Source organism: Canis lupus, chromosome 6 (assembly GCF_003254725.2).
Source record: "Canis lupus dingo isolate Sandy chromosome 6, ASM325472v2, whole genome shotgun sequence".
In the NCBI taxonomy this organism is placed as follows: domain Eukaryota; kingdom Metazoa; phylum Chordata; class Mammalia; order Carnivora; family Canidae; genus Canis; species Canis lupus.
The window spans coordinates 74,088,976-74,107,632 of record NC_064248.1 but is presented as its reverse complement, the minus strand read 5'-3'; the positions used below and the strand labels follow the sequence as shown (position 1 = coordinate 74,107,632).

Below are 18,657 nucleotides of genomic sequence, written 5' to 3'. Positions count from 1 at the left end.
ATGGTGATAGGAACAGTTGGCAATATGTGATGGCTGCGGAGCAAGAGAACACCTGGGAAGAGAAAGGCTGACTTTTTCGAAGACTGCACCTCCTGTTACAGACCACAAGGAAAGGTAAAGGATTGTGATTCCTTTGAGCAATAAACTGCCAGGTGACATTTCCAGGCTGGTGCCAGTCAGGGCAGCAGACACCTGGGGTGATGAATTGGGTATAAAGCACACACGATTTCAGGGCAAAGCAATGGAACAGAACTAAGAGACAGAGCATGTTATCAAAAAAGAGGAAAATAGAAGCTTTCCTGAAAGAGCTGGAACTGAGAAACGTTGTGTCCCTCTCAGTGACGAGAATGTGCCAACGAAGGAGCTGAGGGCAAGAAGCTTGCACCATACGCTCCTGAGAGTTTCTCGGCTCCTTGCACACTCTCTGTTGGTCACACCGGAGCCTCTACATCATGGGTTTAAGAATAAAACATAAAAGAGAAGGGGATGTTATTTTTTTTTTTAAATTGCCACTATTTCTGTTTTGTTCTACGATCCGCTGGAGTTTAAGTGTCGTGGGATTCCTATAGTAGGGCGCCACTGTGGTCTTTTAACCTGGACGTTTTTGTGAAATAAAGAAAAAGAAAATAAAAATCCTCATTCAGGTGGGGAAAGACAGTGAGATGAGCAGAATTAGCCATGTCCTGATGACTGCTGAAGCCAGATGAGGGTGGGCGGACGGGTCCTAGCAGCTCTCTGCAGACAGGCATTCCTCTCCTGGACCCTACCCGCAGCCCACCCCATCACACCACGTCTTCTCCCCATCACACCACGACATTTCCAGAGAGGGATGAGCGTCCTCCACCCCGGGGTCCCTATTAGGCCACCCGGTGTGGCTCCGGCTTCCAACGGGGTCACAGCACGGCTTTCATCAAGGTCAGGGCTGGTCTCCCCGTTGCCGAACCCAACGGACACTTGTCCCTATGTCTTGGTCCACCTCTGGCTACAGTTCAACTCCTTAAGCTGTCCTTCTAATTGTTAAGACCTCTCCTCTCTGTGCTGTGCATTTACTTCTAGTGTCATTTATTTTTAAATCCACGACGGACTCTGCCGTCCTCACCGGCCACACTAGCAACACTGGCTTTTCGTGCAGGCCTCTGCCCCCCAAGCCTTGGATGTGGTCCTGGACCTTCTCCGGCTGCTGCCTTCCGGACTGGACTCCCTCACCCTCCTGACCTCAGGTCTCACCTCTGCCCTGGCCCTCGCCCGTGAGATCGAGCCCCACCGAGCCAGGATTCACGGATCCCCGACGGCCACCATGCGGGTCGCCTTCACGTGGCCAAAAGGAGAACCTGGATCCTTCTCGAAAACCTGTTTCTCTTCCACTTGGCCTTGCTTCCCTTAACAGGATGCCCAGTTCTCCAAGTGGGTAAAACCAGAAAACCCACAGGCCTTCTCCACCTGCCAACCCTCAGCCTTTGGTTTTACCTGCACAACAGGGACTCGGCCACTTGTCTCCGGCCACTGCCAGCACCCTTGGTGAAGGTGGCATCGTGCCCCTCTGCGACGGTCGCCTTGGTCTCCTGGGTGCTCTCCTGCTTCTTCTCTGGGCTCCCTGCAACTCACATTCTGCCCAGGACCAGAAACATCCTTGGCCCGGTACAGGCAAGCAGAGGGCTCAGGGGGCTAAGCGACCGCCTTCGACTCAGGTCGTGACCCCGGGCCCTGGGATGGAGCCCCAGCCCAGCACCGGTCTGCTCCTCCCTCTCCCTCTGTGCCTCCCCCAGCTCATGGTCGCTCACTCTCTCTCTTTCAAATAAATACATACAACCTTTAAAAAAGTAAAGTAAAATAAAATCAGGTCACTCCCATGCTCCCAAGGCTTCCCTCTGCATATAGAAAAAAAAGCCCGACGACAACAACAAAGACCTATTTTCCTATTTTCACGTGGCCTCCAACCGCTGGTGACCTGGCCACCCCCAGCTAAGCTTCCACACCCTCACCCGAAGCTTTTCTCTTCCCCCTTCTCTGCTGGTTCCAGGCCCAACACACCAACCTGTCTCCCGCCTTCAGCCATTCGCACGGCGGCTTCACGCAGCAGTCTCCCTTCTGCCAACTTCAGGGCTTGGTTTAAAAGTCAACTTCTCAAAGATACCTTCTTGCATTCAGGGTCTCGATGACCTTACACAAAGTCTTTAGTCAATGGGCAACTATTTCCCCCTCCACCTCCTGTGTCTTCCAACGCCCCTGCAAACTCTTCCAAGGGAGTAGCTATATTTTTTCCCCGTACATCTGTGTACTCAGGGTTTTGCCAATCGTCTGGCCTGTAAGTGTTTAATAGATGGTTTTTAAGGAAATAAATGTAAAATAAATATTCATAATATAACCGTTATATAACGAGCTGGGGTTTTTTTTCCTAAGCAATCTATTTTTGTAAGCGACCGAACACTTTGAACGCTGAATGCATCTGTACCATGACAGAATTAAGAATCTCTCCGCTTTTTAACATACGAGAGCTATCCAAGAAAAATTTACCCTAGCAATAAGACTTATTGATCACTCCAGACAGCCCAACCTAGTCGGAATAGTCAAGCGCTGGCTAACAAGAGGTGGTTTTCTCATTTCTTGCCTGTTGATCACTTTTCAGTTAGCTGCTGTCTCTCTTATGTCTGAAAATTTTAAAAAGTTAATAAACTAAGACTTTATTAGAAAGGCAAACATTCCTTTGTACTTATCGCATTTTAATAAACCAAACTGTAAGTTGATTGCATGCTTTAGGTTTATATGTTAAATGAACACAAATGCTTATAACGACTTTCTCAAAAATCAATTAAACGCTTCACAAAAAGCCATCGGGCTTCTCCTGAGTCAAGCACAGGGTTGAGAAGCCATTTTATCTTTACAGATGTGTGTTCAAAATCCATAATTATTCCTTGTCATGTCACAAAAGGAAAAACGGAATATACTTCCATGAAATTCCTGGTTGTAATCAACTCCACTGAGGATCCCGCTTTGAGAGTTCTCTCCTTCTCTTCAGCTGGTTCTTTTGTCCTGTAATTGAATTGAATTTGCTCCTCGCCCCATTCCTTCCAGACAGCTTCTCATTTGAGGGCTCTGAAGATGTATTACACTAATATATCCTCAGAATGACAATGCTATGATGATGCATGGGTATAATACATCTTCAGAGCTTCAGCACTGTCCAGAAACAATACAGCTGGTACTGGATTAAATTCAAACCTAATGCAAAAGGAAACAGTTTTTTTTTAAATTGGCTAACAACGAAGGTGGAAAAAAAAAAAAAACCCTGAATAAAAAATGTTACTTTAATGAATTCCATAATCCTATATGTTTTATTCTTTTATTATTTTTTTAATCTTGTATATTTTAAAGATGAGTTTTTGAGACTTTACTATGGTCCATTAATAATTTGTAAATGTATGCAGGAATATACTTTGTAAATTTCTGAAGATTACAATGAAACATAGCCTTAGTTAGACAAAAATACACAATGATTTTTATTTTAGTTTTTTAGTTTTAATCTCTCAGGCAAAGTTTACACACAAAGTTTATATGCAATAAATGTTGCATTTTACCTCTTTTGTCAGTCTGGCAAAATTAGGCTCTCAACATTGATAAGACATCTTCATTATGTATTTTACTAGCAGACATTTCATGAATGCTGAACCTCTTCCCTTCGGACAAAATTACTTTCGTAATATTTTCACAGAGAGTGAAAGTACTGTCTTTTGATAGAATATGTTCCATAAAATTTTGGGGAACTTTAACAGCCTGAAATTGGGTTGCACAATAAACCAGAATTAGGGAATTTATAAATAATAATAATGATAAACAGCAAAATAGGGTACCGTAAGTCCTGGTCTCCTGGTCACAGAAGAGGACAACTTCTTAGGATTCTACAAATGCCTGAAAGACTTTTCTTCTATTCTTGATTTTTATAGATTTTTTCCTACAGCAAAGAATAAAAGTAAACAAATGCATTCCTACTCTAATACATAGTGTTTCTTGTCCTCTCTTCTCATGGCCCAGCCACCATTGGGTCATCTGGATAAGGAACTCAAACTTTTGTTTCTGGAAGTCATCGTGGTAGTTGCTCAGTAAAGCAATCCTTCTTCCATCTCCTATATGGAAACAACTAAATACAAAATAACATCTCACAAATTTAGAAATGCAATCATTACATTGCATTTACCTGATTTTTATCACATAAGAACATTGTATTTATTGGTATGTCTCATCGCCATCTTTTATCATCTGTCCTCAAGCAATTTTCATCTGAAAGTGAACTATAAAAGAAATTTAATAATAGTAGCTAAGAATTTGGTGCTCTTAATTTTGCTTGAATATTCTTTCAAACTCTTTAAACATCTGCTTTAAATCACATCCCTGTGGTATTCGTATTACTATTATCATCTCCACTTTGCAGATGAAGAAAATGATGCACAGAGAGCTTAAGAAATTTGCCCAGTTTAACACATGCAGAATAGTGTTTTTTTTGTAGCACTATGCTATCGTGTCTTGTTTAATAGGACCTTGATAATTATAAAAATGTTATTAGCTTTTTCTATAACTTCTTTGGGGAATGATCTATTCATAAAGGTTATAAGGAAAATAATGATTAGTCATATTAATTTTGAATCCATTAATTAAATATAAATTAATCATATAAAGAATTGATAGTATTCTAAAATATTCTATAGCAGATATTTATTGAATGCCTACTATGTAGATATATTTGTCTGAATCATGAGTCATAAAGAGACCACAAAAAGGGAGAATAAAATGTGTTTTTCAGTTTTATTGACCTATAATCCAAGATTACTAAAACCATTTTAATTTTCCACTAGTAATGATTATTCCTAATTATGGTTAAGTTAATCAAGAAAAATATAATTTTAGAAGAAGGTGGAGTATAATTAAAATTCAATAACAATATATTAATTTTGAGTGAAGAAAAATGGATATGGTGTTCTTTTACACTAAAAATCGTAACTCCTCTAATTTATTTCCAGCCAACCATATGCTCATGTCTATAACTATCAAGGACACTTTGGGTCTTGATTTTTTTAAAAATCATTATTAACATATTTTCTTCTTTTTTTAAGATTTCATTTATTTATTCATGAGAGACACAGAGAGAGGCAGAGGCACAGGCAGAGGGAGAAGCAGGCTCCATGCAGGGAGCCCGATGTGGGACTTGATCCTGGGACCCTGGGGCCACACCCTGAGCTGAAGGCAGACACTCAACCACTGAGCCACTGAGGAGCCAACATATTTTCTTTTTCTTACTTACATATATTTTTAATATATCAGAAATGGCACTTAAGTTCCAGTAGGGCCTGTTTGTATATACATACAGCCTTGATGGACATGATCTTATATTTATGGGCTATAAAACCAAGTTGTATCTTCACTGACTGCTGGGGCTCAAAGATTAGTACAACCTGGCTTCAAATGAACATCATGCTTTTTTCTTCATGAATGTGATACAGGAAGTTATAAAACTTTGCATGTAAAACAGTAGCATATGTTAACCTAACATATGTTAGAACAGTGCCTAGGCATACCAAATGCTCAATAAATAGTACCTAACATACATATTAGCTGGGTTCATTCTACACATTCACACAACCTACTGGTGGTCTTCCTGGATCCCTATAGGATCTAATACAGTATTACGAATGAAATTTTTACCCATGGTGTCTCACCTCAGCATGAATTAGCATGAAATTTATAACCAAGTTAAAAGCTGCATTTTCTAAGATTATAAACAATAATATAAACAAGCTCCTAACTTATTTAAATCTATACACTTATGTAACACCCTTTCCTAACATATGTAATGTGACATTGAAATCACTCTGAAAAAATACTCTAGAAAAATCTAATTCCTAAAATATAAACAGCCTCAAAGAATGTAGTCTTGCCCTTTGCAACAACATGCATGGATGTAGAGGGCAAAATGGTAAGTGAAATAAGCGAAAGATAAACACTGTATCATTTTGTTCCTATGTGGAATTTAAGAAACAAACAAAGAAAAATAGACAAACTAAAAACCTCTTAATTATAGAGAATACACTGATGGTTACCAGAAGGGAAAAGTAGGGTATGGGGATGGGTGAAATAGGTGAAGGGGATTAAAAGTACACTTACCATGATAAGCATTGAGTAATGTATAGAATTATTGAATCACTATACTGAATATCTGAAACTAACTTAAAAGTGCATGTTAATTATGCTTAAATTTCATCAAAATAAATTAAATTTTAAAAACTTATGTAAACATATATGTAAGCGATCATGCCTAAATTCAGTCCACCAAGGGGAGACATAGTACAGTGTGTATGTATATACATATATTTTTTTCCTAATGCCCATCTCCTTCAGAAAACCAAGTTTCATAGGAAAAAAAAATCTTTTATAAAATGCTTTGAAATGCTTAATGGTTCCTGTTTTCTGTTTTATAGGGTAAGCACTTTCCTCTGAGAATAGTGGATTATTTTTTATATTGATTCATCATATCATCAGACTCATTGCTTAGCCTTACATATATCTTAAAATAATGAAAATTTTCTTGCTTTCTAAATTCAAATAGCAGGCATTAACAGTTCTGAATACAAACAATTTCTCATAGCCCACCACAAACTAAATAGAAGTAGAGAGGACTCTGGGAACAGACAAATGAAAGTTAAAATTATAAAGAAAACTCTCAGAACAAAGAGGCACTTTTAACTGCATGTATAAATTATTGGTGTGCAATCTTATGGTAAAAGTTTAACTTGCCATCATTATGTAGATTCATTCATTATATAATTATCCATTCTGTTAAACCATTATGGAAATTCACAAAAGCTCCACATAGAGTGTAACTCTACAATGGAACTAGAACCATAGCTTGTAATCTGAAGATCTGGTATTGTTGGAATGTCATCAGCATAAATTGCTAGTTTTACTAAATTTTTCTTCCTAACATTAAAGAGTAAAGTGCAGTGTCAGGATTGCAAACCTACGAAAAGACTCCTAAAGAATTACAGTGTTTGGGCGACAGGCTGCCAGCTTGCAAGGATCACACACACAGCCTCTTCATCATATCACCCTCGGTGTTGGCCCAGCTCTCATGCATTTCAAAGAAGACTTTCTCTCACAAGAGGAAAATGACAACAGAATCAAGAGCACTAATAGAAAGTAATTCTTTCCAGTTTGTACCTGTACAGACCCAAATTATTTTCAGAATTATTTTTAATGATAGATTTGAATGGTATTACATGGTTTTTGGTTAGTAATTTCCATTTTTTACATTTTTCTATTTTTGCTGATCATTCATAATTAACATTTCTGTCTTAAGATTGTATTTAATTCTCTTTAAAGGTTATAGAAATTTTAATGGGCTAAACCCGTATGTCTTACAGCTAGGAAATCATATTTAAAACCTAAACCTCTTTTAAAATATCTAAGGCAAGAGTCAGAAGCTTTTACTTAAAGGAACAGACAGTAAATAGTTTAGGCCTTGTGGGTTATATGGTTTCTACTACAGCTACTCAACTCTCTACTGTAGCATGAGAAAGCAGTGATAGGCTATTTGAGCATGGCTACATTCCAACAACAATAATTAAAACATCATTTACAGAAATAAACAGTAAGCCAGTCGGCCCATAGGCCTTAGGTTGCTAATCCATGGCCTAATAAATGCTAACTTTATTTATTCTGAAATGGCTCTCATTTGACAATTTCAAGGTCCTTAAAATCTCTTAGTTTGGCAATATCTATTATATATTTTTTTAAGATTTTATTTATTTATTCATGAGAGACACAGAGAGAGGCAGAGACATAGACAGAGGGAGAAGCGGGCTTCATGCCGGGAGCCTGATGTGGGACTTGATCCCAGGACTCCAGGATCACGCCCTGGGCGGAAGGCAGGTGCTAAACCACTGAGCCACCCAGAGATCCCCATATCTATTATATTTTTAATGGACAGTTTATACTATATGTTATAGCTATATGTTAAATCTACAGAAATACTTAATGGAAAGCATGGAAAACACTGTTCTTTAGTTTTCAAAGGTTCTATACTTTAATTTGCAAGATTTCCAGATGTTGCCTTTAGGCCATTTTAAGGTTACTTGAATGTTAAGTAAGTGCATGTTTTGTTAAACTCAGTATTCTATCCCAAGCAGAAATATTCTCAAGAAAAAAGGCAAAATCAATACATTCTCAGAGACTACTCTAAAAGAATTTGTCTGCAGTGGACCTACCATAAGAGAATGGCTAAACGAAGTTTTCTAATAGACAAGAGAATGAGTAAAAGAATAGATAACTACAAACCACTTCCCTTCTTTTCTAATACATTTTTGACAGTTGAAATAAAAATTATGCCACGTATCTGAGGTAGTTCTTACATATGTAGAAAAAAACTTAAGATTATTGTACTCTAAAAAGCAGGAGAATAAAGGGAGGTAAGTTTTCCATACTTCACTAGAAAAAGTAAAATGTAGGTACCCATAGACTACAATAAGTTATACTTATACAATGTAATACTTTAAACCTATGTAAAGAAACACACTCAAAAACATTATAGATAAAACAAAGCAGAACTCAAAATATGCTCAATAACCCACAGAAAGTCAGGAAAAAGAAAACAGGGAGACAAAAACTAGAAGGAACAAATATGAACCAACAAAAATAAGATGCCAGTCATCAATAATCAAATTAAATGTAAATGGCCTAAATACACCAAGCAAAATACTGAGATTGTCAGAGTAGATTTTTTTTAAGAGTCTTACCTCTAAGCTTTCTACAAATGACTCACTTACAATATAATCCAACATGTAGATTTAAAGTAAAAGGATAGAAAGAAAAAAGAAACAGGATTGTTCATAGTAGCTTTATCTGTTATAGCAAAAAATTGGGAAAAAAACCCCAAAATATGCTATGGTATGTTTATGGTTAAACAACTTATGGTGCTTTCACATCACTAGGAATCGCTCAGCAATAAAAAGGAACAAAGTACTGATATATGCGAAAACTTGGATAAATCTCATGAGCATTATGTTGAGTAAAAAGGCCAATTTTAAAAGCTCACTCAAGTGATAATTCCATTTACATCCATTCTTTAAATCACAAAATTATAGAGAAGAGGAAGAGGTTAGAAACAGGTTGTCAGGGGTTAGGGATGGTGGATGGATAAGGAGTGGATGTGACTACAAAGGGGTAGCATAAGACAAATCTTGGTGCTGAGGGAACAGTTCTGTCTCTTGATCGTGGTGGTGGTGGCTCCACAAATCAACTCATGATAAAAATGATATAGAACCACACGCATGTATTGCACTAACGTCCATTTGCTTTGGTGTCACACTATAGGTACATATAATGTAACCAATTAGAGAAACCCGATACATGGAAGCTCTCTGTACTAATGTTGTAACCTCCCATAAGCTTATAACTTTTCAAAGCAAAAAGTAAAAGTAAAAAAAAAAAAAAGAATTCATATTTGTTTGGGGTAATTTATGTAAGTACTATGAGAGCCATGTTATTTTATACACTTCACATTTTATTTTTGAGGTTTAAATGGGACATGTTTGTGCAAGAACCTTCCACTTTGTGTGTAGATGGTAATGAATACATCTTAGTGGAACCCTGCTAGTTAAAATTATTTTGGTGCAAGCTGCTCTTTATATGTTAATGCGGTCAAGGTTCAGAACCCAATTCTAATGTATTGGGGAAGTTTCCCATATCAACAAACAATTATCCGAGACCAGCTGGGTGTCCTACAATTCAACTCAGTTCTGCCACTAGTTAAAAGCTCAGTCCCACAAGACTGCCCTCTCCTCCCTTACTTCAGAGGCAATCTAGATTGCTTCTGACCAAATGGCTGTAGATTAGAGCTTCTAACAGTCCCATCCTTGGGTTCAATTAATTTGCTAGAACAGCTCAGAGAACTCAGAGAAACATTTTACTTACTAGATTATCAATTGATTTTAAAAGGCTACAACTCAGGAGCAGCAGATGGAAGAGATGGATAGGGCAAAGTATGAGGAAATGATGCAGAGCTTCCACGCCCTCTCAGAGTGTGCCATCCTCCCTGAGTGTCTACTTGTTTACCAACCCAGATGCTCTCTGAACTTGGTCCTTTTGGGTCTTTATGGAGGCTTCATTACGTACACACAATTGACTGAATCAGTAGCCATTGGTGAATAATTCAACCTCCTATCCCTCTCCCTTCCCCCAAAGTCTAGGTGAGTGAGACTGAAAATTCCAACTCTCCATTCTCTCGGTTGGTTCTCATGGTAACCCCAGTCCCAACCTTAGGTAGGTCTCCAAAGTTGCTTCATTAACATAACAAAAGATAACTTTGCTGGTTTCATCATAGGAAATTCCAAGGGTTTTGGGAGCTGTGTGCAAGAATTGGGACAAAACCCAAATATATATTTGTTATGATAAATCACAATATCACAGACATGCAGCCTTACTGAAACTAGAAGAAAAGTAAAGGGCTGATTTATATTTAGGGGTATGTGAGTCTTTATATTAGGGGTAGGGATTGGGGGAATATAGAACAGAAATACTTGTGTCATTACACTGTTATTACTTTAAATTTTAATTTCAAGTTCTAAGAGGCTATGGGGGAAGCAAGGACAGATGGCAGCATCCATAAACTATTCAATATTTATGGAGTCCCTACTTTGTACCAGGCCCTAAGTTAAGCCAAGAGTTACAAAGATGAACAGTTTCTGGGAGAAGGAATTCTCTGCTCCCTGAGGCCACAGACAAATAAATGACTATGTTTAGACCAATGACTATAATTTAGAGAATTAGTTCCACACAAGTGGTGGCATACTGTACAATGTAACCATGGAAAAAGAAGCACCCAATTTTTCCTAGATTTCTCAGGAATAAAAAAAGTTGAAGGATTTTACAAAAAGTTCAAGGATAAGTAGGAGTTTGTCACTTGTCTAGAGGGGGAAAAATACTCCTAATAGAGGAAATAGCATGTGCAAAATTGGAGAAACCAAATTTCCATTATGACTAACTGGATGCATAGTTTTGTTTCCATGTCAAGATTCTTCACTTCTTATTTGCTCTTTAATTCTCCACAACTGGGTTTCTGGATCATTGTGTCACTGAATTGCCATAATGGTCAACAAACCACCTGACCTAAAAAGTAACTGTTTGGGTCTTATCTTACTTGACCTGACTGACATTGTTTATCACTCACCATTCCAGAAATGCTTTTCCTCTTTTGGTCTCTTGAAATTATGGCTTTTTGGTTTTATTCCTACATCTTTGACTACTTGTTTGCAATCTCCTTTAGCAAGCTCAATAGCTGTTGATTTAAACAAAAATGCCAAGGGATTGATGTCAATAAAGAATAACTTGAATTTGTGGACAGGATGGAGTCAATGGAGGGGAAGAGGTTAAGGATGCAGGAGAGAAGGGATTTTTAACAGAATATGGAACTGACAAATATGAAGGAATGAAGGGAATCTAGAACATAATAGGACAAAGAGACATAATTGAACAGTCTTTATTTTGAGTTAGGCCTTAACTCCTATGGAGTCATATATGAGTGATATATTCCGTCACACAGAATGAAGCATATGGAAACTAGACAAAAAAGAGTTTAAGACATACAAACCAGTGTTTATGATCATATTTTAGCTCCAGAGACAAAAGAAAATCTTTGTCAGCTAATAAACACCAGCAGGGTAGAGTGAGAACATGCCTGGAGATTCCAGATCTCAAAGTATAAAAATGACCTAGGAAGCAAAGACTAAGATGAGTAGTAATGAATAAGTGGAAACTTGATAGAGGCTTTCAAAATGCCTCCATAGTTGTTATCTGTCTGTAATCTATTATTTTCCTTTGCATTTTTATGGTAATTTTTTGTAATCTATTATTAGCTAGATTTATTAATACAATGATGTATGATTAAGAATTTTAGTTTGAATATAAAGATATTCAAAATCAAATGCCTTCTGTAAATTTGTCAATGTTCTCTAGGAGTTTAGCTTTATGATACCCTCATTTGAGAACAGCTGTGTGACTTGCATTCAAGAGCTCTAAGTAGGACCTTCAATGTTAGAAACAGGGTTGGAGATTCCATTTTATCAAAATCTGAAACACACTTTATTAGTAAATTAACAGCCAATATATATATTTTTTAAGATTTTATTTATTTATTCACAAGAGACACAAAGAGAGAAGCAGAGACACAGGCAGAGGAAGAAGCAGGCTCCATGTAGGGAGCCCAATGTGGGATTTGATTCCTGAACCAGGATCATGCCCTGAGCCAAAGGCAGATGCACAACCACTGAGCCACCCAGGCGTCCCAATTAATAGCTAATATTATGGTATAGTTACGGTAAGTCATGAACTCTGTTCAAAGCTTTATACTATTCCATTTAATATTCATAACAATTCTGTGAATTGGGGATAATTAGTATCACTGCCGTATATTTAAAGTTTAAAAGAGTTAACAATTTTGTCTCAGATCTTACAGTTTGTAAGACGAAGATCTGGGTCTCACACCCAATTCTGACTGATATAAAGTTCATGATTTTAATTACTGTACTATATTGGTACCATGTGATGCCTAAGAAATTCCAGGTAGAAATGAAGGGAATCATTTATCTTGTAGTTGAATTTTGAGAAAACCTTAAAAATTTCCTAAGTATTTAAGAAATGAGTCATTGATTAGTTAAAGCAGTAGTATTTCTTGTAAATAAAGATGTATGTACCTTTCTAATATCTCATGATAGATCAATTGCCTCCTTATATTTTGCTAGATATAAATATTTTTTACTACTAATTTTGTAATCATCTTCTGCAAGCACACCAGTTCCTAGGCCCTATTCCAGGATTATTGTTAGATAAAACCAAATATAATATGGTTAATCCTTTGCACTAAAGTCATTTAAATTCTACTGCTTAATAGACTATCATAAGAACTAGTCTAGGTGTCTGAGTTTCCGATAATTTTACTATAAAGTAGATGATTAGAGTTATATATTTGAAGCCAATCTATAATTATAATTATAATCTATAATTATCATATAACCCCACATATAGAGTATCCAGTCATCAAAGTAATGTAAAATGGCTGATTCCAGAGACAGGGCAGCTAAAACACAAGATGAAACTGGAATATTTTGGCATGCCAGAAAGTGCAAAAGTGCTAAAAAATAAATAAATAAATAATGGGATCACATTGCAAGGACATAAGAATCAGGATGAAGTGACTTCCACTCCCCAAATAAGGAACAATCTGAGCATCAAAATAACTAAAGACAGTAATGAATTATAAACATTTTTTAAATGTTGGGAATCCATGAGCTTCTGCCATAATAGAGAAAGATGGAAAGACAGAAAGATGGAAAGAAAGAAAGAAGAAAGAAAGAAAGAAAGAAAGAAAGAAAGAAAGAAAGAAAGAAAGAAAGAAAGAAAAGAAAGAAAGAGAAGAAAGGAAAGAAAAAGGAATAAAAGGAAAAAAGGAGGAAGAAATGGGGGGAAGTAAGGTTTTTATTTCTAGTAGAAGGCCAAGTGCTAACTGTTTAAGTAGGATTGCTCAAGCTAGAAAAATCATCACTCCATAATCATCAGAGTAAAGATTAGTTCACAAAAGAATCACTGAGAATGTAAAATCTGCGGGAAGGTTAACAAGTAACAGACATTTGTATTTTATGATTTTAAAATTTCTCCCTATTGCCTATTGGCAGCATGGGGAAGGAAAAAACAAAAAGGAACTATACTATGCAGAAATCAGACACCTTGATTAGGTAATCAAAATTAACAGCACAAATGAGGGACAGATGGATGGCCTGTGCCTCTGGGTATCATTCTCTGGGAAGCCTATAACTTCACTTATTTGATCCCAGATGGGCATAACTGGAACCTAATCATGAGGAAACAGGAGTCATACCTCAAATGAGAAACATACTATTGAAAAAGCAGGGGTGGGGGTGGCGCATGCTTTGCTGAAGATTATCCATGTTTGGAAAGGACAAAGAAGACCAAGGAATTAGACCCCAGAATAAAGAGGAGTAAAGTGATGTGACAGTCAAATGTGATACTTGGATTTTGTACTAGAGGGGAAGAAAACCCAAAACTATAAAGGACAGTATTCCATCAATTGACAAAATTGAAATACGGATAGCAATGGGACAAAAGTATGATACGTACACAAGCTGAAAACGGCACTGTGATTATATAAAAGCCTGTCCTTATTCTTCAGAAATACACACTGACATAACTAGGAAGAAGAGGGCACAGTATACACAGATTGTTCTCAAATGACTCGATGGAAAAATATATAAATTTCCACATACTCTCCAGAGAGAAAATGTTGAAGCAAATGGGAAACAATGATGGACGAAACCGAGTAAAGGGTATAGGGCATAGATTGTATTATTTCTCTAACAGTTTTTACACGAATTTGAAATTAATTCCTAAATATAGAATAGAAAATGCAGGGAGAAATAAATCATCCGTATACGTAAACCCTACGGAAGCTCATATATCCAGAAACTTCTCAAGAAAGACGTCTTTGCAGAATGTACACCGGGCAGTTTGAATGACCAAGTAGAACGACACCTCCGGTTAGTTCAGGCAATGTTGGTGATATGCTGGAACCCACAACCTAATTTTTGAGTGAATTAGGGAGAGGCTCTGTGGAGCTCTCATCCTGGGACCAGACATTTTTTTTTTTTTATTATTGATTTTTAAAACTGATATAGACCATGAATGAGTCAGTAAGAACTAACAAAAGTACTGGTTAAAAATAAATAAATAAATAAAAAATAAACACCTCGACGAATCACCCATGCACAAAAACTAGCCATTAACAGGGCGTGTATCTGGATCTGTTTTTAACATTCTCCACTGTTCATATGGTGACTGCTATTTTGAGACACATCTTCTTTTGTGATGTAACAGAAGACGAGGGTATACAAAATGTTGATATTTCTTAGGTAAAATACAGACAGATCAATGACATTTATAATTTGGCTCTCAAATATAAATATGTAAGTTGAAGAAATTTAATAGAATTATCAGACACATTACTTAAAGCAGAAACTCCACAGTGGTATGCATTTGAATACAGATCATTAAATTATAATTTGAAATTATTGGAAGCATTTATAAATATATCAGCCATGTCTAGCTATTCATTGGATAACGGTTAATATTTATGCTAATTTTACTCATTTACTCTGTATGGCAGGATCAGAAAAATAAATCCATGCACAGTTTAACTTATAAACCCAATCTGTCTTCTTTCAGCTTCATGATGTTATCCATTATCATTATTCTAATAACTTTACTAACCAACATTCACGCTATTTAATTAAACCAAAATGTATCCAAGCACTTAAAAAAGAAGAATATGCATAATAACAAGCACTGCAAAGCAGGAGAGTTCAATCCAAAATATTAATCTTAAATTATATGAAGATGGAGATTATGTGCTTCATTCTTACAAAAATTATATTGCCGTATCAGATTTAAATCCCTGGAAAGATGATTAAAAGTCAGCCATACATTTGCATATCACCTTATACTTTTTAAAGCACGCTTACGCTCATTCTCTTTTTCGAGTCTCACAATAGCTAGGGGTTTTTATCGCTCGATATTTGGAAAGTAGACAACTAGCTGAGGGTAACTGAGGCTACGAGATTTGCAGTAGGATTGGCTGAATTGATGTATGAGGACCTTGAGATCAAAGCGCATGTATCCTGACTGCTCCAATCGTCTCACTTAGACCCCCACGGAGAGTCCTGCCACTAATCCAGTGCTTATCTACCCGTTTTATGATCCCGTAGCTGCTCTAAGGAGTGGAGTCCTGGCAGGCAAGAGCACACTCATGCTTCAGAAATACTATAGAGGCCATAACGCACACTATGTCAGTGTACACTGCTGTTATATCGATTTTTTTCGCACATTAATAGTAATACTTAGCGCGTGATGTAGGTCTCATTAGACCTACTGCACATATGAGGAAACTGAAAGACACTTAAGGATAAGCGATGCTAAAGAAAGCCTTAGCAGAGAAAAAGGATGCGGCAATTGTACTCTCTCCACACCTACGTAAAGGTGCCTTTCTGATTTCTTTAAAAGCCATGTCATCACACTAGCCCTATTAGAGCTATTTCCACCAAAACTGCATAACACAAATAAAACCAAATTTCACTTACCGGAAACATCACGGGATCCTATTCATTAAAACTACCACTGTTACTTCCAGGGTACGACGCAAAGCTCTATCATTCAAGTACTGAAACTTGACACAAATTGGTGATTCGGTGACGAGTGACTGTGCAAAGCCTTGTTTTGATGATGATTATCCCCAACTTTGTGCATGGTAGCCAGAAACCCTTGGAAATGCTATATCCCTTCACTTCACCTAGCTACGTGATCTTGTACAAGTTACTGAAAGTCTTGGGTTTTTAGATCCCTCATCAGTTAAAATTTAATTCTAACTGCCAAATCCTTGATTCTGAACTGCATTTTGAAATTAGACCCAGCAACCTCGTAATTTGTATAATTTCATTCTCTCTTGATTACCTTAGCAGTTCATGCTGGCCTATTAACATGTGAATGACGACTGAATAAAAGCCTTACACATTTAAATGAAGATATTTCTCTTGTGATATTTCCATCTGAGCTCTTTGTCTATTGATTTGTGATTATCCAGTACACTAAAATGAAAATAACCTTGACTGAGAATCAAGAGACATAGATTCTATTCCTGGGCTCTGACAGAAACTGTTCATTTAACTTTGGTGAACTGCAGTGCCTTTAGGTATAAAGATTAAGTATAAAAATACGCACCCCGCTTATCTCGTGAAAAAGATGTAAAAAAATATAAGCTGGTTCTTAGGTTCTGAACACGTGAGGTTACGGGGGACTGTTGAACAGCAGCACAAATGACACTGATATATTTTTACTTTACCTGATGGAGAGATGTGCCGCCAAGAGATGGAAGGCTCTGGTTTCCCAGTGGCCAAACAAGTAAGGGTGACATTGGTTCCTTCGTTGATGGTCATATCACTTGAGATGTCATATATCTTCGGAGGAACTGAAATAGCAAAACACGCAGTGGTCAGAAAGACACATACAAAATTCTGTTGAAATATATATGATCAACTCCATGATAGACAGCAAGCTGGGGTGGTGAAATCCACTTGTGGTCCATGGTCAACACTCCAAAGATAGACTCTCTAGATCCTCAGGACTCTCCTAGAGTTTTATGTTCATTGGTTGGTTTTATTTTTCTCTAACTTTTAGATACTAAACACTTCAAGATAAATGGGATGTTTAATAACCGGAAAAACACGAATATTACTTAAGTTAAAATTTTATTGTGCGGACTTGTATTAAGTAAACTAGAATGTATCTACTCTTTGTTCTATGTACCTTCACTATAATGATGGTTTCCTCGGTGAGATGATGTAATAAAAAATGAAAATCTGAACGAAACTTAAAATAGCAGAACAGTTATGCCAACATGCTGTTTTAAGAGCTGAGTGAGGTAAAACACGTGTGAGATTAGGAGGTAAGATTCAGCGGTACAAAGGCATTTGCGACCTCAGTTTTCTATCTGCCACTTAGTAGGGCTGGACTTTCTAATCATTTATATCCGAAGGGACTCATTTCCTAAGGGCTTGAATGGTGTCTTCATTACGTTGTTTTGTCAGTGATGGCTGCAAACCACCGGTAAAAATAGATCTCTTCATCCTGGGATTTCTTAGAAACTCTATTATGCTAATTGTAAATCTCCACAAGTAAAGGGAAAGAGTTTATATTGTACTTGTTTCTGTTTTTTTCTTCTGACATACTAGAAGACGAAAGCTTTTATCCAAGAGCATTTGATAAAACTAGTGACCACGGAATGCACTTTGGGAATGCCGTATGGGAAAATCTCTGAATGCGCTTCCAATTAAAACGTTCACATCCTCTCAGATATCAAAAGGTCTCACGTCATCCTCAAATGGCATGGATGTGAATCCTGGGTTCTCTACTAGCTGTATTACTCAGGGCTAAGGTATGCATAGATCTCAGGCTCCGTGTCTTCATCTGAAAGATGGGAGACCCCGTATAGCCTCTATGAGGATTAAATAAGCCAGGATATTTTAAAGAATTTTGAAAAGTCCCTGGCATCAGTGTTAGCTTATTAGTATTAGATGCCCTAAAACACATATATGATTTTTGAATCTGATTTCAGTACTGCCCTTTTCTCACGCTTTCATCACTTCATCAGTTTGTTAGTGTATAAGACCAGCCTGTGCCATAAATTTTCGTTTCCTCCATACAAATTATAGTATGTGGACACTCAAGGTTGAAACTAATAAATCGCAATTAGAGATCAAGATCATTTTTAGAGAAAATATGCCTTTTACTGGAATTCTTTTCATTGTTCCATTCTTAGGCTTCCTGTATACAAGAGATATATTTTCACAGTTATTTTTAAAAATGTAATTAAAATTTGCTACAAGGATAAATTAAATGATCTATACTTTGAATATCATCTTTGATTTTTTTTTAATGAAACTAAAACCTTGCAACACCACCACCAAAAATCTCTAGAATGATTTGACTGTAAATGTAAAGTATTTGATCATATGTAACTGTTGTTAGGATTGAAGAAAAGCTTATTCCTAAGTA

At 36.9% G+C, this 18,657-nt stretch overlaps 1 protein-coding gene across 2 annotated transcripts in view; it reads right to left on the bottom strand.

Annotated features, from left to right (window-relative positions):
- The window catches only part of NEGR1 (neuronal growth regulator 1), an 813,773-nt gene that overhangs the window by 323,557 nt on the left and 471,559 nt on the right, over positions 1–18,657 (bottom strand). For both annotated transcript variants that reach the window (XM_025417983.3, XM_049111800.1), the window contains exon 3: positions 16,946–17,071. In XM_025417983.3, coding sequence (XP_025273768.1) covers positions 16,946–17,071 — 126 coding nt within the window. The remainder of the gene's footprint in view (positions 1–16,945; positions 17,072–18,657) is intronic.